We start from the raw sequence: 23,258 nt of genomic DNA, 5'->3' as shown, positions 1-23,258 counted from the left end.
CTCTTCTTTCTTACACGTTACCTCTGGTTAACGTTTAACTCGCGGTATTCCAGACCTTAATCCCCCCTCTCACCTACCACCCCTTGCCGTCTCGGTCTCTTTCCACTCCATCGTCTCGTATACGGTGATCATTAAGTACCGTGCAACGCCATGAAGTCGAAACGAGGGTGGCGCGCGCTCACTCCCTAAGTGGAGGGGTGCTTGCGAGCGATGCAGACTGTGAAAGAACTCGAGTGAACGCGAAGGGATGGAAATGAAGGAGGGTTGACGCAGAGAGAAAGAGAGAGAGAGAGAGAGAGAGAGAGAGAGAGAGAGAGAGAGAGGGTGGCTGGCTGACTGCTTGTTAATTTTATTACCGTCAACTTTGCCTTTTGAACTCTGGAAGAGACGGGTGAATTGGATACATGTGCCGGCAAAGATTTTCCCCAAGTTTAGAATCTTCGGACACGCTCAACATAAGAGTGACTTGCGAATGAGAAAATATATTTTTCTTTTGGTTCAAGAATCCTTGAGAATTCATGAATTTTTCTCTTAGATTTTGTTGAAATATTGAGAGTTACTTATTTCAGAGATTACTCGACACTACTCTCGACTTGTAAAACGAAAAAAATTTAGGAAATCTTGAAACCACCAGCTTTTACAATGTGTCAACAATATTACGGCTCTACGAGACGAAACAAAAAATTCCTATCACCGGCTAATTAAATTTTGCAATTGACAAAGAGCGCGCTCGCGCAAATATTACTGTTTGCGCGGCTGCTGGAAAAATGTATTACCAGTGGGAAATTTTACTATTCAGAAAAATCACAGAAAGGTAAGGTTGCGGCGGCTTATTCTTGCGCAAGCGTCCGTATATTTTTCATATTATTAAGCGATGGGGAGAGCGACTGTAGCAAGCGGCGTTGCTACGCGTAAGAAAAGTAGGAAGCCGAGCTTATTGAATCCGAAAGGGAATATAAGCATTTCGAGTGGTGCGCGCTGGTCGCCGACGTCCTTTCTTAAATAAATCACGTCCCACTTACGGCGTAAGAGACACGGGGCAAAGGGATAGATAAATCGCGAGCAGCAGCGAAGGGAAGCGCAGCATTGTCGAATGGCGCGCACAGCCCCTTCGAAAAAATATTTTAATAAAAAGAGAAAGCTTCATCGCTTTCTTTTTTTTCGCTATTATCAAATGAGAAACATAACGAGAGACTTCACTAGCTTTCCAGCATATAAAAGTCATTATCTTTTGCACTGCGCTCCTTAGATACGATAGATGAAAGGTTTCTCGGATTTTAATCATTTGCCAAGCTACTTTGGCAAGAATAAGACAAGCTTTTGTGTAAAAGTGCCGCGCAAGAAGAAAACAGATATTAAACGACAATGCCGGTCGAGAAAGTACCTAAAGATTGTAAAAGGACGACGGCCATGAAGATTTCCACACGCTCGCGTCTCGCCATATTGAATATTTCAGTGCTATCCCATCTCTTTCCACTCGCATGTCTTCGGGGTTGTCCCGTCGTGGCGCGAAGGAAGGCTTTACAGCCGGAACAATTCGCCGGGACGAAAAAGCTAGATGGGAGAAAAAAGAGTGCCTCTAGAAAAGATGGCGAAGACGCGGAAAGAGAAGGATGAAAGGGGAGAACGGACGGAAGGGTAGTGAAGATGCAGTCTGAAAGCATCGTGGCGTCAACGGCGATGATGGTCCAAAGACGCGCGGAGAGAAATCTCGGGCTTGCGAGATCCTTTTTACGGTGTTTCCGACGGATAAACGGGAGGGAGTCCCGGGGGTTCGTAAACAAAAATCACCTTCGTTCTGACTGTAAACTGAAATTATGTCGCGTCCGCGTCGCTGCCTGGCGCCGACGCCGTCAAGAGAGACGCTCGTGATTAGCGTATCTCAGGTGGAACGGTGGTGGTATCTACCGGGTGTTCCATTTTAAACATCGCGAATATCGTTCAAATGATCATTGAAAAAAATTAAGTGATGGGAAGTAATAAAAGTGACTGATCACGCGTCGAAGAACGGGAACGCGACGTGAGTTCTTCTTGATTAAAAGGTTGCTCTTGAGAATGAAATTTAAGTGAGATTAAGTCAGAAGAATGTCTCCCTCATGCTTGTTTCAACGACTGGAAACGCTGGGCAAATTTGTTTTACTTAGACGTCATTGGTTGCGTTTATACGACAGTCTAAAACCGATTTAGCCTTAGCTCACGTTTACACGAGTAGCATGAAACCAATTTAGTAATTTCCGCTGTTGTCACTTTTGGTGTTACACATATCGCGTATACAATTAGGTCATAACTGCGTTATACGACGTGTAACGCAGTCACAACATCGAGAGTTATCAAATCGGTTTTGTGCTGGTCATGCGAGGGTAGACTACAGGTGTTACTAATCCGGTTTTAGGTTGCCGTGTAAACGCAGTTATTAATGACTGGTCACTTACTGGACTCAGGGCTACTCGAGCCAATCCAACGCATCACGCTCGGATATTCGCGCATCATAACTCTTGATTATTTGAGCAAGCGGCGGCAATGTCTCAAAGAGAGCTAATTTGTCACTGTCACTCGCAAGCTTTGCGTGTAACTTATGCTACTAAGGTTAAGAGTGACGCTGGAACCAGTAAGTGGGCAGGCATTATTGACGTCTGGACATTTTGTCCCGCGTGAGGCACACGCGACAGCATTTTTAGCGTTGCCTTTCACCGCTGGGAAATGTTGATGTCGAAGTCGTGTTCTGATTTTGGAGAACAACCGGAGGCGGATGCGACGCGCATCCGGGAAAATAGGGAGGAATTGCAGCATTGTTGTAATTTTTTACTTTTATATGCACTTTATGTATCGCGCGGATGAGAGGAATGAAGTGCTGAATAAATGATGATGTCAACTCAGCTGGGAAGAATTTTTCCTCGCGAGTAAGCTTCCGCCGGATAATAAATAATGCGACGGGACGGTAGTGAAAGAAATTCCGGTTTTTATTAAATTTTTTTATTAAAAACGGGGCGATTTAATGTTGCGTGAAATTTCGACGTCGGATTGAGAGAGAGCGCGGAACAAACGATCGATAATTTAATGATAATTTTCTTCTATTTCTCTTTTGACATTAAATTACCAATAAAAATATAAGTTTTTTTTATCGCAAATGACATTGCAATTCATAATCTACATGTAAATGCTGTTGTAATATTTGGAGACAGTTGATCGTAATTGCGAGTTAATTCAGGTAATTGTAACGCAATTAATTGTAAGTACGATAAAAATATGTGGCGAAAGCAATATCGCGACGTAAATGCATATGTAACAAATCGCGAATTATAAACCGCGCAATTCATCAACGTGGCACGTGACAAACGAACAAATCGTGAATAATTATTTGTTACTTTTACAACTGAAATTTTCGATTCCGTGCATGAAGCAATTCTAGCGTAGGATTACTTCGCGATGTATTTTGCGAATTTTAAAGGTCGAATTGTGTCCGATGGTATTCCGATGGTATTTCCGCCGTAAGACTGCCGTGAAACCTACGAGCGAAATAATCTATCTATAAATGTATGTAGCGAGATTTATAAATGTAGCAAGCGACAAATGGAATATTGGTCAAAAGTCAAAGTGTTCGCTATATTCGTTAAAACGAATAATCGCTTCAAACGTAAATCTGCTAAGCGCAAATTCTGGTAAAGTTAAAAAGTGTATTTCTTTCTAACGAGTTACGCTTTTTCTTTCTGACTTATAACGTGCACGATATTTTAGCGCGAGATGCAGGGAGAAGGATTTGCCGGATATTAAATATATCTTCCGCCGGCAACCGACTGAAATCGGCTTCCGCTTCGCACGTTTTATTCTGTTTTCAAGGCATCCCGAAAAGTCGATTGGTCTTCGCTTCATTGCTATCATCTTAGTCTCAAATGACGAGATTAAGATGACACTGGAGAGGAAAAATATCTAAGAAATAAAAAATATTTACTCAATGGACACCATTCTATATTTACACGGAGAAAAATAATTTTACTCTTTTAGCAAAATCGTTACTGCATATTCGCAGTGACATCAAAAAAACTTTGTTGATGTAACTAATTTTACAAATTATTCGTTATCAGAGCAGAAGTAGTTTCGTTGCCACGATAGAAAAAATTTGTTGAGTGTATTTGTCCTAAGAATCACGTTAATTTGCTATTGATGCAAAATAATGTAATATTATTTGCAAATCCTTAGCAAATTTATTTGATATCGGAGCAAAACTGAAACTGCTTATATAAATCCATCATATTTCTTATAGCAAAATAATTTGTAGATTCAGCAAATTATATCCAGCAAATAGATTAGTACTCTTAGCAAATCTTTTTACTGTCCATATAGTAATGAAAAGATTTCTGCTAGACCAGCAGAAAATTGGCTGGACCAGCAAATTATTTTTCTCCGTGTACTTATACTAATATAAAATATTGTCCAAATAAGAAAGTACACATTTTTTTAAGATCTTAAGAGAATCTTAAGAAAATCTTTTCACGAAAGCAATTGTTTATTCTATTTAAATAAAAGAATTAAGATTTGAGTAAATGCGTGTTGGTAAAAAAAGTACCCTTACTATATAAATAAATATTTATTATTTTTTAAATATTTTTTTCTTTCATGTCTCACCTCAGATCTTCAATCTTTTCTGACGAAAAAATCATACTCAAAAGTATGATGAATTTTGAAATCCTGATAGGCGTATTTAACCTTAAAACGTGGAATGAAAATCTAAAAACTTCACATATTTCAGTCTTCTTAATTAAGAGAAATATGTATGAAAAGTCATCCTATATTTTTCGCATTACGCGGTGTCATGAACAAACGGAAATAAATCGCGTAACTTTGGCTCAAGGTGCGCCCGCTGGCTCGTCTGACATCAAAGGACGAGCGTTACCATCCCGACGGACTCTACGCGCGAGAATATTTCATTCCGTGGGCTTTATACTCACGCGTCATCTAATAACGCGAATGCACGGGTAATGCTCCGGTTGTTGACAGAACAGGTTCGACAATCAAATTCGGGATATTGACGTACCTGGAATTCGTACGTTCGTCCGAGCGTAACGTGACGCCCGGGCCAGCGTGAAGGGCCCGGGCTCTCTGCGGGAATAAGGGAATAAAGTCGATCGCTCGCGCGAGGGCGGTATCCCTCGGGCGTTTCAGTGGGATCGACAGGTGGTAGCGGTCCTTCCTACACTCGCTGGTTGCCGTGTGTGCCGAGAAAATACCCTTTTCACGCGAAGGTGCCATTTCGTGTACGTCGTGACAGGATCCTTTGACGTAAATCATATCGTTTTCGAAAGCGCTTTTCCGATCGCGAACAAGTGTCGAAATAACGGAAATAAAACACGCCAGAGTGAGGGATCGCGCGCGGAACCTTTCCGCGCGCTTTGTGAACGCTCCTTTTTAACGGAGCCGCGCGGAGATGCGCGACTGTTCCCCTTGAATCGAATTTTTAATGAAAATCTTATTGCGGACGCGCGTTACAACGCCTCTCACGTTTCAGGTCAGCGCGAATTAAAAACACGGTCCCAGCCACTTCCCACACGGAGAAAATATAGTTTCTCCTTCATATGAATTTTTCTCAATTTTATTATGTTTTTAGTCTTGCGCGCGGAAACAGACTGTCAGCGAGGTCTATGTTGCTGGATAAACTTCGCCAAGAACGTAGCAGATTTTTTAACAACAACCAAGAAACACAGAAAGTATTTTAATAACATATTTCAGTTTCTAAGATATAACTAGCATATGTGAAATGAAAGGATATTCAGTTACTGCAGAATGTCGAGCTACTCCTCGGATCTACCTTAAAGAGAGAATTCCAGAATTATTTTTAAAATATAATTACAGTATAATATAGTTATATAATTATAGTAGAATCTAATTATTTTTAGGTCATTTTTATTATAAAATTCCCTCCATGCAGTAACAACACCAACTGACATTACATCAGTATTATGTTTTTCCACTCAACGATATGCGAGTGTAATACATGTTGTTTGTAACAGTTACGTTGTTGCGTGGAAAATTAAAAATTGATGTAACGTTACTGTTGGTTGATATTTACCAGCTTCCCACTTGGAATTTTTTCCTACGAGTTTCCTGCCGAATACAACTATACACAAATACGAAAGTGCTCGTTCCGTCATTGTTCTATCCAAGAGAGGGCATTGAAATTTTACGTTCATGCTTCCGGCACTCACCGGGCGGACAATTGATTCGCAGTGGCGATCTCTCGAGGCGAAGAGTACGCGCGGCCCTTTTGAAAGGAGAGTGGAGGGTGCGCGTAAAGTCCGGGGCGATATCGAGCTACAAATATGTAAGGATATAAATTCAAATGTTTTATCGAGCGTGTATATCGAGGTGAGTCGCAAAATAAAACGGCATGCATTTTTTATTCACGGGCCAAGAGATCTTGGGAGCGCGTACTGTCGAGAGAGCACTGAGAATATTTCTCTCGTATTTCAGACCCGCATTCGTTCTCAATAGCTCGCGATGACGTACGATGACGAGATCCATGTAAACTCGCGCGGATAAATCAATCGGGAAGCAAGAGGACCTCCACTATACTGCAGAAGGACAAAGAACCGGTCAGAGTTCTTTGCGCAAGGATAAAAGTCACATCAAAGTCTCACAGAGAATTGTCGATTTCAAATTTACTGTTAACCCTTTGGAGCACAAAACTTTCAAAATTAAGATTTTAATAAAATATTCATGTCACATGTCTAGAATGACAACCCAAGAGATCATTCCTCTTAAAGCTAATTTTATTTTTCATTTTCTAATTTTTCTATTTTTCTATTTTCACTGTGCACATAAAATATTCTCATTCCTAATTGTTCTTTTATCTTTACCTTACGCTCTTTTAAAAACCGGTAGAGTAAAAACATTAGTTGGAACTGGTTCTGCTGATTTTGTTTCGCTAACTCATAAGACATGTGATGCTTAATTAATAGCCAGCCACGGCCGTCCGTTTAAGCTTTATTTGCCCGATTATTTCTGACGCGCATTTTCCCTTCGTTTCCTCCATATCGTCCGTTCGTTGAATTATTTGTCGGGCCCGCCTTTGCCAGATTAAACGTTCTCTCGTCGACGCTCCCGCAGGAGAGCAGCTGATCCCATCAGATTTTTGCTCTCGGGCGAGCGGTTACGTCCGAGAAAACGCCAAAGAAATCTGCCCTTTTCACCGTCGCGATCGAGTAATGGTATGATTCTCGCAGGAGAAAGCACCGCGAAATTCTTTCAATGGGCGAACCTATCAGAGCATCCTCATCGGGAGTGCTCGCCGCAAACGCCTGCGAGCAAGACTTGCTCTCACTCCCTTTCCTCGATGCATTAGATCAGCTTATCAGAGAACCGCTAATCGATCTCGTTTTGTAACAGCTTGTTCAATTCATTAACGTCGAGCCGCAATGAAGCGAGTGTAATTTTGCGAGTATAATAGAAGCGCGGCGTATTATTCTGGTAGAGTAAGGAGCAGAAAGGATACTATTGCGAGTAAAGCGCGAACATCCAAGATTTATGCGGGAAAGAGGAAGATCGAGAGAGAAGGAGAGAGAAAGAGAAAGAATAGACGGGTCGAGAAGAACTTCTTTTTAGGATCGTGAATTCGTGCGTGCACACACGCAAACACACGCGCGTGCACACAATGCGTATTCGTGCATACAGCTAAAAAGAAGCGCCAGTCAAGTTGAGGTCTATACAAGCGGCTGCGACTATAAAAAGCGCAAAAATGGCGCGATTGCCGCTTCGCCAACTGCGAATACATGTGCGCATGCCACGTGATATATTGGATATATCAGCAGCGTATAAAGCGTATGTAACCTGGCCAGATATAGTGGGTCGTGTGTGTATGCGAACAGGGGAAGTGAGCCACGGCTTGGCAGGGTGGGACGGGAGGGAAAGGGTGGTTGAGGGAGGGAGGGCGGGAATTGGTTTGCGCGCGGGGTTATGTAACGCGCGCTGTGTAAAAGGAAATGGGAAGGGAAAGAGGGTGTGGTAGGGGATGCGACAAATTGCCGATATTTGCACGACAGTATCAACACAAATGGCGTGTTAAGTTAAGGCAAATTTATTCCGCTCGCTCTTGATCATCTCGAGTAAATCGCTTAAAATGATGGCGAAGCGAATAACCGTAAACCGGGCTGTTATAGTCGCGCGACCTACGAATCGATTTGTCGAATCTATTGAACCTGTCGGCTCGATCGACTGATTCATGAGAGCGTAAAAACATCCTGTTCCTCGCGCAAACAATGTTGATAGTGTGACTGCGGTAGTCACGGAAACGCCTCGTGAGCAAAATTGCGAAGACGATCTGGGACGATTGCGGGCCGCATTGAGTAATTCACCCTGGAAGGAATAAAGAAGGGAATCTTCTTCAATCCTGCGCCTTCACCTCGCACGGCTCGTCTGCGAGTGAATCGTCTGATTTCAGTTTTATGCAAAACACGCGCCAGTCTGCCAATCGTCTGGTCGATAACTCGCTCGACATTTTTTCTCTCTCCACTCGACGTTCACGTCGCGCACATTTCCTGCAGCCTCGTCATCGACAGGATATCCTGCTCTCGAGACGCGCGGTTTACGGAGAGGTGACGATGTCGCAAATTTAAGGATACGAGGATCGCGGAGATCATCAGCTGAAGTTGTTGAACGCTAGAGCGTTCTAAAAAATTGAGGCGAGAGAGTGAGAGAGACAGAGAAGAGAAGCCACTTTAAAGATAAAATATTTTCTTGCACGGAAAATGGCTGGCACAGTCGATTAGGATTGAATTGGGATAACAATAGGATTTTATGACAAACTTCAGAATTTCAAGCTTCGAAAATTCTGTTGAAAGCTCTTATAATCTACTGCTGTGATATTGATTTTCCCTGTGCTACTTCTTTTTGAAGCATTAACGCGGAAAAACTAAAAGATATGTTTCTCTCAAATCGCGCTTATCGTAGGGAGAAGTGAAGAAGCGAAGGGCGAGTTGCGAGGACTTTCTAGCTAACGTCTTGTTCCCAAGACTGCTCGCAGTGGTCCTATCAGGATTTACGGGGACTCAGAAATTTGTCGAGAAATCTGCCCCACGTGGAGAACGCTTCGTTGTACGGGGATCCTTTGAGAGAGATTCTTGGAGGCTTTACGGCAAGCGCGTCGCGGAGAAAGAAATAGGTTCTCGCCTCGTAAGGGCTCGCAGGATTCGAATCCTGTTGCCAATCGCAGCGGGAGAATTCGAAACGGGTATTGGTCCCAAGACGAGCAGCCAGACACGCTCTTCGCGATATTGTCCTTCTTTTTATCTGTGCAAGCTGCTACATTCGCTTTAGAGATATTCTGTCGTCGAGGCGAGACCCGCAAATGAAATAAAAAAAATTCAACAAAGAAAATAAAATAAAATATCAGAGGATTGCTTTAAGATAACGATAAAATTAATAACGAGGCTATAGCGTGATTGAGAGAAGTGTGCAATGCAAAATAATAATAAGCATAGAAGAAAAATATTGGTTTAATTAATAATAATATTGGTTTAACGTAATAATAATATAACTGAATGCGTTTTAGTTAAAGAAAAAAAATATCTGACTCTTAAGAATCAAGTTTAATCCATATAAGAATCAGAAATTTTACTTCCTTCAACCACAACGCATTTAATTGTATTATTGTCATGTTCAATCAATATTTTTCATATAATTTTTTCATATAATAATATTTATATAATATTTTCGCACATAAGTACATATTCTAATAAATTTCCTAAATTTTCCTAATTTTTCAGAGTTTCAAGATTTTATTTATTTCCAAGAGAATTTACGCTCTCTATAACGCCTCGTAGATTCAGAAATTATATTAAAATCAAATTAGAACGCGATCTTCAAATGTCACGGCCTGAGGACTCGAATTTTCGCACGATGGTCCTTCAGTATAAAGCGCGCGAGAGGTGAAGATCAAATCAAATTACGATCTTGGGATTGAGCCACAGTCGATTTATCAAGTGGGACGCGATAGCTCTGTCCTCCCCCCTCCCCTTTCCCCGTTCCTCTTCGCTTTCAGTTTATTAGCTCCCTATCTGGCCGCAACAAGGACGACGCGGCAGCATCCTTCCTGGATGCAGGGGTCAGCTTTCGGGGTGAGATGCGCCATTGATATTCGGCGCGCGCGGCGGCCATCGAAACGCTTTTTACAGACGCAGGAAACGGGAGAACGCGATTCAACGGGCGCGATTATGGTCGATTGATTCGCAACGCTGCCCCGGCTATCCAGCGTTTCGGCTCGATTCGACGGCGAATGCGAGCAGAATGCGACGATGGGGTCGCGCAGCAGTGGCGGCGGATAGCTCTCGGGCCAATGAACTTTTTGTCAGAATGTCAATTTCTTAAAGCGCCGAAGCTGCTAGTTTTACCAGCGACAGATTTTCAAGCCTGAAGATTTTAAGTGTCTACTCACACGTATTTACGGGGGAACGAGCATACCGCGTTAGCCTATTATTACACGCACGCTTGTAAAAAGATGCGAGTATCTTGGTGAAAAAGGTGTTGCCCTTTTTAAACAAACGTTAAACACGGGAAGTTTAACATGCAACTGATACTCATTAGCTCTTCATAGCAGATCTGAAACTGATATTCCGCGGGTAAAGTCAGGCATTGAGCCACTAATGGGTTTCTCATCATGGAAATGAGAAGTAGATATTATGCGCGGAATTTTTTCATGTTGGTGGCAGAAAATTCACTATTAAGTATGATAATCATGAAACTCCAAAATTAAGGAAATTCGTCGAATTAACTTCGACCAAGGAGAAATTTCCCCCGTTTCTCCTTCTTTTCCAGATGTCGAAGTAACGAAATATGTAAATTCCAGGACTTCTCGAATCGATGTCTACACCCCTTTCCACTTTTACCCTGCCTCCCCTAGTTTACAGCCCACTCGCTTGTTCCACTTGCCGTGCGTATTCCAGTCGGCGAAGCGCGGCACACACGCGCTATCGTAGTTTATTTCACGTCCGGGAAACTTAAGCGCCTGAATCGATTCTGATAGATCTGAATGCAATTAGGACAAGTCTAGGACTAGACGTCACAATCGCGATTAAACAAACCTGCGCGAAAGCTCAATCAAAGCTTACCGGTCTCCTCGTCACATCATTCCGCGACGCCGTGCCTCTCTCTCTCTCTCTCTCTCTCTCTCTCTCTCTCTCTCTCTCGCCGGCTTGCAAGCGGCACAATGCCATTCAATCCCGTTGCGAATTCCGCTTCGTCAAAGGCCGCCTCGCGATTAACAGCTCGCCGGCGAATGAAAATTGGCGGCCTTTGCTCAAATTAACGACGACAGGCGAGACTTGATTAATCCCGACGCCATTTCCTCGCTCGATGAATGCGCGGCGGATTAAGAGCTGCAGGCTCCAGGAAGACAACCTCGGCACGGCATTTATGGCGCGGGATTCGGCGGGGTCGAAGCGAACGGGCGGACGGGGGGAGGCGGAATTGGTGCAAGGCAGAGCGGGGGGAGGGGGTTGGATATATCCGTAGAGTTATGGCTGGTATGAAACCCATAGCAAATGATGCAGGGATACGTGACTGGCAAGCGAAGTGTCGCGCTACGTCGGGTCCGGCGTCCCGGTGCCCAGCACGGTGTAGTTGCAATCAGCAACGTACGCCGTCCAGAGCACTGAAATAAATTCAATAGAAACACGTCGCGTGTCGGCATACGCGGCCAGGTCGCGGAGATACGTGCGCGCATGAAAAGTTGGACAGGAGCTTGATCTTCGGCCGTGGAGCGGTCCACGGTTTTGACCCTTTCAGCGCGAAATTGGCTATATCCTGAGAACGTGTTGATCGGATAATTTTATTCTTAAAGGAATATATGACTCTGCTATCAGTCGTTTTTTATCGGTTCGATATCCCGGCAGTTTAGTCCCGGCTTCCGCGAGGATTAATATATTAGGAAACTCCATAAGTAATTTAATATATTTCAAAATAAAACTTATTCACAAGTCATGTACACAAAACTTTTGTTTTTTAATCGATGATATAAGTTTTGAACGCGGATATACTTTTCAATATGGTACCTCGTTATTCAATTTTATTTATTTGTTTTTTTAAGAAATCTTGCTGACGTCGGAGGATTAGAAATTATATTGAAATCACATATTGGAATATTGGATTTCCGAACGTCATAGCTCGAGAACTTGAATTTTAAACTTATAATAGCTTATCCTTATAAATAACATACCAAGAAAATACTGTTTGTACACTACACAGCTCAAGTAGAAACTGATAAGAATAAATGTTGTGAATACTTGATTATCGGATTAGATTTTACGTTAAGCTTGCAGATATCATCAAATTTGTAGGTCAGTTCTCGAGATATAGCGATATATATATATATATTATATACAGATTATTGTGTTCCCCTTTGTTGCTACGAATCGTAGCTTATTGCGCAATTTTTTTCCATATGAAGATTTAAAAAACTTTTACCCGAGAGCGTTTACCCGAGTCGAAATTTTGATTCCACATTGACCCTGCAAATTCCATCAAACTTGAAAAGTCAATAAAGAATCTGAAGATGTACAAGCTATTCACTTACCTTGCTCCTGCAGATGGTTGTTTATTGCCGCTTTCTCTATGTTGAAGCTCGAAGAAGCACACGTTCAAGAATTATTTAATATTTAAAATGGTTTTTTATTTATATATTTATATTTAATATTTAATAATTATTTTTATATTATTTAATATTTAATTATCAATATTTATGTTTTAATAAAGTTCTACGTTTGGACTACACACAGAAAACTACACAAGTGTTATTTGTTTCAAGTATTTCATAAATTTATATATATCTGAATCTATATTCTAAGTTCATCATAAACATTAAATTAATTTAAAATACATTCTGAACTCTAGCAAATTTAGTATTTCTATTAAGAATATTAAATTAAAACAAAATTCTGTGTACTCGTTACATAAAGTAGAGCCAACTTTCTCCTCGATAAAGCTTTATAATATTCTTGCAAAGAGAATAAATTCTTCCTTTGACTTCGTAATAATGAGCTTTTCTGAAATTTGTGATGAGTATATTTTAAGACTATTACCAAGAAAATATTCTTTGTTGAAAATAATTTAAAAAAAGCAAAATAAACTAATTATTTCTCTTAGTAAAATATAAATTATTTTTCTAGTAAAATATAGATATTTTTCTGTGTGTAATATAGATGTTTTTCTGTGTGTACGAGTCGCTCGAAACTCATCGCAAAAGTTGCAAAAAAGCCACGATTCGACGATAAATATTCGATAATCCGATGTTCCCTGATGTTTCCAAACAAAATGACGAAATCTAGAAACATACGACGCGATCAAAGCTTTCGCTCTGCGGAGAAAATACCGAAAAAGTTAAGCACACGGATACATCGAATGCACAAAACCAACACTCGCAACACTGCCATTCGCAATAACCGTCATGCCCGAAAAAAAACCTCTAAAAATGCACATTGTGCAAATCGCGGAAAAGGTAAAAATCCTCGACCGTTGATCTATTCATATCAATTATTTAGTAAATTATTTAATAATTATTTAGTAAAGCCCCTTCCCAGCTCTCTTCGAATATTCCTCTCCATTTAGACGTATTGCTACCCTCGTACATTAATTGGCAAATGTATACACACGCGATTGGAAATGAGCGAGTGTGGTATATTTGAGCAAGTTGTAGCCATATTACCTACCTTATATATGTCCCTATTACCTACTTACAGCACCTACCTTAAGCGACTATCGAACTCCTCTGATGTGCTTCGATGTGCTCTGAGTGCATTCGATGCATAAAATCAATTCGCCAGTTACCATATGTTAATATATTGACAAATATATGCACACGCAATTCACATTTAACGAAGTGTGGCTATATTCGAACGGAATTTATTTTGATGAGCAGATAATCAATTATTTAATAAGAATTAATGTGTAGGTAAAAGTGGGGAAAAAGAACAAGACTTAATCTCATCTCTTCCTAATTTTTCTCTCTTTTTTTCCTTTTTTTTTTCTTTTTTTGGAAGTTTTGATGAGATTTGCAGCTCTTAAAAGAGCTGATATGAAGCTGGAAAGAAAAAAACAGTTATATCCAATAATGCTGTTTGCATTAATAATGCATTAGTGATTTGACTCTAGATGCGGTGCAATAACAAGACAGCTAGACAGAAGCAAAATATGACTGATGTCAATAAGTTGAACTCGCGGCTAAAGAAGCATTATTAGACGTGAAAATTGACACTTGTAAAATTTATGTTATATTCAAAGGCCGATATTCATAGAGTTGTGAATTATTTCAGATTTTTGATTAGGAACATAATATTAATTACAGATTCGTATTCACGCACCGTTACTCGGCCGTTTGGATCGATATCTTTCGCGTAAAATAATATAATAAATACAGGTATAGATTTACGATTAATCGAAAATAAAGAAGTTTTAAATATAAATTTGTTTCTTTAATTTTAGAAAATACTTAATTTAAACGAACATCTCACAGTACTATCCAAACAAACGTTTTTTGAAATTTAATAAATTTTTTTCTCAGTGTTCGTCGAATAACAACAAACTATGAATGCCGGCCTAAATTTCGACTCGGGTATTTTCTTGTTCGCGGTAATTTTGTCAAACTCCCGTTAAAAGCGGAAACTTCCGATATAATAAATGATTTGGCATACCTTGAAAATATATGATGTATCGTTGTTCCTCGTTCCAGCCTACGTCCTCGTCCTGGTTTCTCTATCCAGCGTGTCGGCTGCTGCTCTGTCGTGGCACTGACACTGACACTCGCGTAGATACGATTCACTCGAAATCACACACGTGTTAAATACCGCGATGCCGACGAGAGACTAATTAAATATCTCAGAGTGACGAAATAGTATAATCGGCCGAGAGGAACAATAGATAACGCGTACCGCACGAGTAGTCCGTGACGTGCGCGTCACTCGCCGGCCCGGAACTGAATGGAAAAGTAAGAAAGAGTGCGCGAGGCGCGAAGGTAAACTCGAGCGCCTCGGAGTTCGTAAATGTTTTGATCGCCCGGCGCTTATCGTTGAGCACCGACCGTTGACGAGGGCATGTTTACACTTTTTGCCAACGGTTCCAATACTCTCGCGCGTCGTACATTGTCCTTTTCATAATTGAGCGTTGCATTACATTTTAAGTAGATTAACGGAATTTATATATAAAGAAAACGCGATAAAAACTGAGAGCGCAAAACAGTATCTTTTTTTTTTCTAACACCGTTACGTTAATATATTGAGTAGTACAAGGGGAATTTAAAGATGACTTCGGACTTATAGCATACTAAAAGTCATCTTTAAATTCCTCTTGTACTATTCAATAAATTAACGTAACGGTGTTAGAAAAACAAAAGATACTATTTCGCGCTTTCAGTTTTTATTGAGTTGTTTTCTTTATGTATAAATTCCGTTAATATTCTACTTAAAATGTAATGCAACGCTCAATTGCGAAAAGAACAATATACGACGCGCAAGAGTATCGGAACCGTTGGCAAAAAGTGTAAACTCATGCCCTCGCCAACAGTCGTTGCTCAACGATAAGCGCCAGGCGATCAAAACATTCGCGATCTCCGAGGCACTCAAGTTTACCTTCACGCCACGTGGACTCTTTCTTATCTTTCAATTCAGTTCCGAGCCGGCGAGTAACGCGCACGTCATGGACTACGCGTGCGGTGCGCATTATCTATTATTCCACTTGGCTGATTATACTATTTTGTCACTTCGAGATATTTAATTAGTCTCTCGTCGGCATCACGGTATTTAACACGTGTGTAATTTCGATTGAATCATATCTACGCGAGTGTCAGTGTCAGTGCCACGACACAGCAACAGCCGACATGCTGGATAGAGAAACCAGGACGGAGGATGTAGGGTGCTGGAACGAGCAACAACGTACATCATATATTTTCAAGATGTGCCAAATCATTTATTATACCGAAAGTTTCCGACTCCGGTATTTTTTTGTTAGCGGTAATTTCGTCAAACTCCCATTAAAAACGGAAACTTCCGGTATAATAAATGATTGGGCACATCTTGAAAATATATGATGTATCGTTATTCCTCGTTCCAGCACCCTACGTCCTCGTTTCTCCATCCAGTCGGGTGCTACTCTGTCGTGGTACTGACACTTGCGTAGATACGATTCAATCGAAATCACACACATTTGTGTTAAATACCGCGATGCCGACGAGAGACTAATTAAATATCTCAAAGTGACGAAATAGTATAATCAGCTGAGAGGAACAATAGATAACGCACGTGTAGTCCACGGACTACACGTCCACGTGACGTGGACGTCACTCGCCGGCCCGAAACTGAATGGAAAGATAAGAAAGAATTCACGAAGCGCGAAAGTAAACTCGAGCGCCTTGGAGATCGCGAATGTTTTGATCGCCCGGCGTTGAGCAACGACCGTTGGCGAGGGCATGAGTTTACACTTTTTGCCAACGGTTCCGGTATTCTCGCGCGTCGTACATTGTTGTTTTCGTAATTAGTGTTGCATTACATTTTAAGGGGATGCTGGAGTCGATGACAAACTCGAACAATGTCGATGCAAAGACGATCGTCACTAACATAATCACGCTATCCTTTTCATATTTCTTGAATAGCAGGGGAATTTGGATAATATTAAGCGTTTGCGACAATTTCAGGAAAATAAGAGACGCCTTGTTGTATGTTTCAGGTTACTATGCTATATATTCATATTTTTATGTTATATATCATATTTTTCTGAAATTGTCGCAAACGCTTAATATTATACAAATTTCCCCCGCTGTACCCTATACAGAATTTACATGAATGTGTATTGCTTTGTTTTACTATTTATATTCAAATCTATTCGGAAAACCTATTCATGTATGTGTAGAAATCTTTCTGCAAATTTTTTCGATATTCTTAACCTTCCAAGTGCATATGCGAAGGTACAGCAATGTTCTTCAAAATTTTTCTGTTTTGAGCATCCACACTTTCGGTATGTACAATTGGATTAGGCAAATATTACGTTAACTGATAACTTGAAATTTTACATTAAACATTTTTTTGTTCGTTTTTGTCACATATAGAGCAATGTTTCTATTTATTTTTGCATGTACTTTCATTGCGTAAAAGCATTTGTAATTTTGTGTAACCAATACGACATAAACTTTGCAGAAAAATGTGAGTGTTCTGTCGGTAAAGTTTTCAGCTTCAGCATCCCCTTAAGCGAGTCGATGTTAATGAGAAGTGCAATTAGACGCCGCGACAAGCACTGACTGTGTCGAAAAACAAGGAGAGTTCTTTTTAATAACGTACTTACGATACATCCCGACGATCGCACATCGCTATTTCGGCACTCCCGATACTTATTTCCGCGCTCGGCTCACTTTCGATGGATAAAAAATGCGTAGAACGCGGAGCGATATCGATCGCGATGTGTCAGGTGGAGTCGTTTGTCGCGAAAGATCGATGTCCAAGATGGCTGCGCAATTACTGACGCAGTGCCGAAAGTGCGCGCCAAAACGTGAACGATGTCGCGCTCTAGTAGCTACGTCTCTCTCACTCTCGCTGACAGACCGACCGCGCGAGATCCGACGTCGTGTATATCTCTAGCGTTATTTTGTCTTTCTTTTTCCTCGGATTATCATCGCGATTCTAACTCCTCGTTAATAAATCCGACGATCGTCCGATTCTATTACTACTTGAACGAGTCGATGTTAATGAGAAGTGCAATAGACGCCGCGACAAGCACCGGCTATGTGTAGAAAGACAAGAGGACTGCTTTTTAATAACGTACTTACAATACATTCCGACGATCGCATATCGCTATTTTGGCACTCCCGATATTTATTTCCGCGCCCGGCTCACTTTCGATAGGTAAAAGATGCATAAAACACGGAACGATGTCGATCGCGATATGTCAGTAGAGGCTGCTTGTCGCGAAAAGATCGATTTCCAAGACGGCCGTGCAATCAACGACGCGAAGTGCAGAAAGTGCGCACTGCGGCGCGAAGGGCGTCGCGCTCCTACGCTGTCCAATCGGATCGCGGCTCCGCGATGCCACTTGATTGATCGATAGTTACTAGAACTTTCCGACCAGTGATGCGACTCTGTAATTTTTAACGATAGTATCGTTATTGTCATGGGTCTTTTACAATAAACCATTAGTCATAAGCTATAAGCAAATTAACCAATTACAGTCAATTATTTTCAAAAATAATCAATTGTGATTGGTCAACTTGCCTACGGTTTATGACTAATATCTTATTGTAGAAGGTCTATTAGGCTTGTATATTATGTGTCGTACGATAAGCTTGTCGGACGCAATTGGATAGAAAATATTTGAGATACATGGAGAAAAAGTTAGGGACCTTTTAGAGAAGAATTTTATCTATCAGTCAATCAGCACGTCTGACAATACTTATACGACGCATGTAATATTAGACTTGCATTGTCGTTGCGCAGCTATATGGACCTTCTACAATCATACATGGCTAGAAGCCATTAGTCATAAGCCACAAGCAAATTAACTAATCATAGTTAATTATTTTCAAAAATAATCGACTATGGTTGGTCAACTTGCCTATTTATGATTATTATTTTATGACTAATGTCTTAAAGCCAATTATTCCAACTTCTACCTGACAATTAAAGAAAACTTCGTTTTTTCTTCAAATTAGAGACAGACACATGATTTAACTGTTAGGTAACTTACCAAGAGGAACAATCGGCCCTTATCATAGAAAGCCTATGATATATGATAGAAAAACTACGCAACGACATGCCATGGTAGTGATATTGTCGTTAGAATATTATAGAATGTTATAAAATAAGGCTGCAGAATCGCATGCGTATCTAGCTGTACATTGCTCACGAAATCCAGAAAGCGAGAACTTAATTCGATGATAAGGCCGAGAACACGTAGAAAAATTTAAACAGTAGGACGTAAGCAGTAAGAAAATTGACCAATTACGGTCGCTGATCTTTTGACGATAAGAAGAAACATCGACTGTGATTGGTCAATCTGTTTATTGCTTACATCTTACTGTTTAAGTTTTTTAAATGTCTCTGGCCTTACTGTCGAATTAAACTACACTTTCTTACTTCCTGGATAAATCAACAATCGTAAACAATGCACAACTAAAATGCGATTCTGATCGAGAAGTTCTAGTAACTATTGATCTATCGAGTGGTGAGACATCAGCGAGAGGGCGGCGTACGAGCGCGCCACCGTACACGCCGCAGTGCACATTTTCGGCACTTTGCGTCGTCGATTGCGTGCCGTCTTGTACATCGATCTTTTCGCGACGAGCAGCCTCATCTGGCACATCGTGATCGATATCGCTCCACGTTCTATGCATCTTTTGTCTATCGAAAGTGAGCCTGGCGCGGAAATAAATATCGGGAATGTCAAAATAGCGATGTGCGACCGTCGGGATATATCGTGAGTACATTATTAGAAAGTAATCCCGTTGTTTTCGTCACAGCCGATGCTTATTGCGGCGTCTATTGCACTTCTCATTAACATTGACTCGCTCAAGTAGTAGTAGAATCGGACGATTGTCAGATTTATTAACGAGGAGTTAGAATCGCGATGATAATCCGAGGAAAAAAGAAAGATAAAATGACGCTACATACGATATACACGACGTCGGATCTCGTGCGGTCAGTCCGTCAGCGAGAGTGAGAGAGACGTAACTACTTGAGCACGTCCTTGCCAAACCGCGACATCTTTCACGTTTTGGCGCGCACTTTCGGCATTGCGTCAGTGATTGCGCGGCCATTTTGGACATCGATCTTTTCGCGACGAGCAGCCTCACCTGACACATCGCGATCAATATCGCTCCGTGTTCTATACATCTTTTATTTATCGAAAGTGAACCGGGCGCGTAAATAAATATCGGGAATGCCAAAATAGCGATGATCGTCGGGATGTATCGTGAGTACATTATTAGAAGTATTTTCCTTGATTTTCGGCAAACACAGCCGGTGCTTATCGCGGCGTTTATTACACTTCTTATTAATATCGACTTGCTTAAGAGGATGAAGCTGAAAACTTTACTGACCACTCACATTTTTCTGCAAAGTTTACGTCGTATTGTAACGTATTGATTACACAGAATTACAAATGCTTTTATGCAATGAAAGTACGTGTAAAAATAAATAGGAACATTGTTCCATATGTGACGAAAACGAACAAAAAAATATTTAATGTAAAATCTCAAGTTATCAATTAACGTATTTGTCTAATCCAATTGTACATACCGAAAGTGTGGATGCTCCAAACAGAAAAATTTTGAAGAACATATTGCCCTACTTTCGCATCTGCATTTGGAAGCTTCAGAATATCGAAAAAGTTTGCAGAAAGATTTCTACATATGGTTAGTTTTTCCATTGAATATAAGGTAAAACAAAATAACATACATTCATGTAAGTTCTGTATATACAAGAAATACGAAAAGGATAGCATGATTATGTTAGTGACGATCGTCTAGACATTGTTCGAATTTGTCATCGACTGCAGCAACTATTTAAGTAGAATATTAACGGAATTTATATATAAAGAAAACAACACGATAAAAACTGACAGAGTGCGAAACAGTATCTTTTGTTTTTCTAGCATCGTTACGTTAATTTATTGAGTAGTACATGGGGAATTTAAAGATGATAGAACTTTTACGGGCTTATAGCAGATTATAGCTTATAGCAGATTCTAAATTTCGACTCGGGTACACATTCCAAGATAACTCATTGACCAACCCATACAGTTGCATGGTGAAATATTAATTTAAGTGGTCGATATCAGTCATCTGTATTTATAAAATATTTTACTAAAATATCTAGTGCGCGCACATGGAATGTTATATGTCGATCAGATTGATCTGGACAAACAGCTTGTTATAACCTGCACGAAGCTGAGATGACATCAAGGCGAGGGCGCCGACACTGATGAATGCTGATATATTCAATCAAGAGGATTGGAGCGATCCGCGGAAATGTCGTTTGGGGATTGAGAGGGAGTAAATATGGCCGGCTACAAGGCTGCACATATTATCCACGTGGAACGCTATAGAGGGCATATTAGATCATCGCAGATACGATACATCAGAATTCCACCCCTGTCCTGCTGCTGTCGCCACGTGACGGCGCGTTCTCCATTAAATTTCGCGTAATAGGGCCGACAAGATGTCGGTTAAGCGAAGGTGCCTGCGACGTATTCGAAAGGTCGATACTCGAGTTTCACGACACGACTTTCGTTTCAGAGGCGTGAATGTCTCCCCGAGGCGAAATTTGGATCCCACATTAATTCCCCGAATTTTCTGTCGAGCTCGAAAGATCAATGAAGAAGTTCAAATTCGAATTCTCACCGGTATCATGCTAATTAGTGCACAAATTCGGAATCTGTACAAAATGCGACTTAAGAATATCTGAGCAGAGTATTCTAGGGAGAGTCTAATTAGCGATGAGAGGAAGTTATGGTACTTTGAGTATTACCAGTGTGGCTTCTTGTTGATACATTCGGCTTTATACCAGCTCGCTCTGAAACCGTGTCGTATGCAATCAACTAAAGTAGTATCTTTGGAAGGATTAGTTACATCAGTTTATTATAAGTTGTCAATGTGCTGCCAGTTGTATACAAAGTAAATGCACGTGAGCCGAATTTGGTGGCAAGTCAAACTGAATGACCAAAGTACTGTGACTTTTCTCTTATTGCAAATTGATCCATATATCGCTTACAAATTAACAGCACATTCTTCGTCCAAGTATCCTAATGTCTATGATACAAGATATGCTAAATAACAAAAGACATTATAGACAATAGATAGATAAAAACACGAAAGTGAGAGCGAGAAATCTTTCCTGTTTTTTTTTATTTTTACATACGTTGATTATTTGAGAAAACGAAGACGGTAACTCAAATATTACTCAGAAAGAATGACACTTGTGACATAAGACGTGAAATTTCTCGTACTTCTTGCGACTTTTGTATTCAGAACGATTGGAGGAATAAATCTAAATTTTAGGGAGAGATTTAACAAAGTAACGAATTGCAAAATGTACAATTTAAGGTACAGATCTTTCATCATCGCGAAAACTTTGAGGATTAAGAACTAAAACACGAACGTCTCCTCTTGTTGCAGTCGGCGAAACGATAACGACATGTTTCCTTGTTGCAGTTAAGTATCTGCGAGAAGTGACGCCATACTTCAGGAAGGCTTCGATCATTCAGGAAGTGGGCTGGGAACTTCAGCGCGGTTTCCTCAGCGCGACGCCGCCACCGCCAAAGTCACCACCGCGAGCGGATACTCGTTATCTGCCATTACAACTCTGCAGACTCACCAGGGCGCATCCCTCTTCCGATCCCGGTAAGTCTTAACACCAAGGGGTCGATATGCGTAGGTGTGCAGCTCGATTGCCACGGCGGACAAGATTAATCTGCTGATTGTGCAGTTAGATTTGCGAGACCTATGTTAAACCAGCACCACCGCCAAGAAATCGAAATGGCGTCAGAGTTAAATGCCATTTAAACGTTAACGAATATCCTATTTCTGATTTTGCCGTTTGAAACAGTTAAAAGAGATTTGCGATTTGAAATAATTTTGTTACGTATCAATAAAGTATTTTGAGTTTTCAGAAATTTAACTTCATCCACAATAATGTGTGCATCATACGCACAAAACGACTGTACGTAAAAATTTAATGCAAATTTCCATTTTGATTTGGTGGAAACGTTGGCTTAATAGAAGTTTCAGTATTATCAAAAGAATATAGCGGTCTTAAAAACCGGATAGTATTATCACGAGAATATAGCGTTCTTCAATTTGCTGCAACGTTGACTGAAAGAGGGTTGTTACACAATCATTACTTATATGATATTTGCGCATCATTAGAAAAAAATTCGCGATTTGCTAATGCAGAAAGCGTCTTTTGATAAGAAAGTCTGTGCATTTCTGTACGTGATTGCAACGACAACGTTTTGATCAGCGAATCTTTCTAGAACGAGAAAACAAACGAAAGAGACTCTTACAAACTGCAATTGCTCGTTAACTATAATCAGCTATAATTATACGTCATTGGAATTGTCTTAAAGAGTATTAAAGCGATTAAGAGAGAGCCACCGATTACCCCAGATTTAATCTAAAACTCGAGGACGTACCGAGGAAAACAAACGCGGAGGGTGAGAGGAAGAAAGAAGGAGAGGATCAGAGAGAGAGAGAGAGAGAGAGAGAGAGAGAGAGAGAGAGAGAGAGAGAGAGAGAGAGAGAG

At 40.7% G+C, this 23,258-nt stretch overlaps 1 protein-coding gene across 3 annotated transcripts in view; it reads left to right on the top strand.

Moving 5' to 3' along the window:
* LOC116843307 (beta-1-syntrophin) overlaps nucleotides 1-23,258 on the top strand; it is a 277,140-nt gene that overhangs the window by 136,021 nt on the left and 117,861 nt on the right. For all 3 annotated transcript variants that reach the window (XM_032813643.1, XM_032813642.1, XM_032813641.1), the window contains one exon: nucleotides 22,169-22,357. In XM_032813643.1, the coding sequence (XP_032669534.1) occupies nucleotides 22,169-22,357 (189 nt within the window). The remainder of the gene's footprint in view (nucleotides 1-22,168; nucleotides 22,358-23,258) is intronic.

The sequence above is a fragment of the Odontomachus brunneus genome, unplaced genomic scaffold (genome assembly GCF_010583005.1).
Source record: "Odontomachus brunneus isolate Ranch 3 - 2012 unplaced genomic scaffold, Obru_v1 Obru_scaffold_031, whole genome shotgun sequence".
NCBI lineage: Eukaryota > Metazoa > Arthropoda > Insecta > Hymenoptera > Formicidae > Odontomachus > Odontomachus brunneus.
The sequence above is the reverse complement of the archived record's forward strand: the minus strand, read 5'-3'. Positions and strand labels throughout refer to the sequence as shown.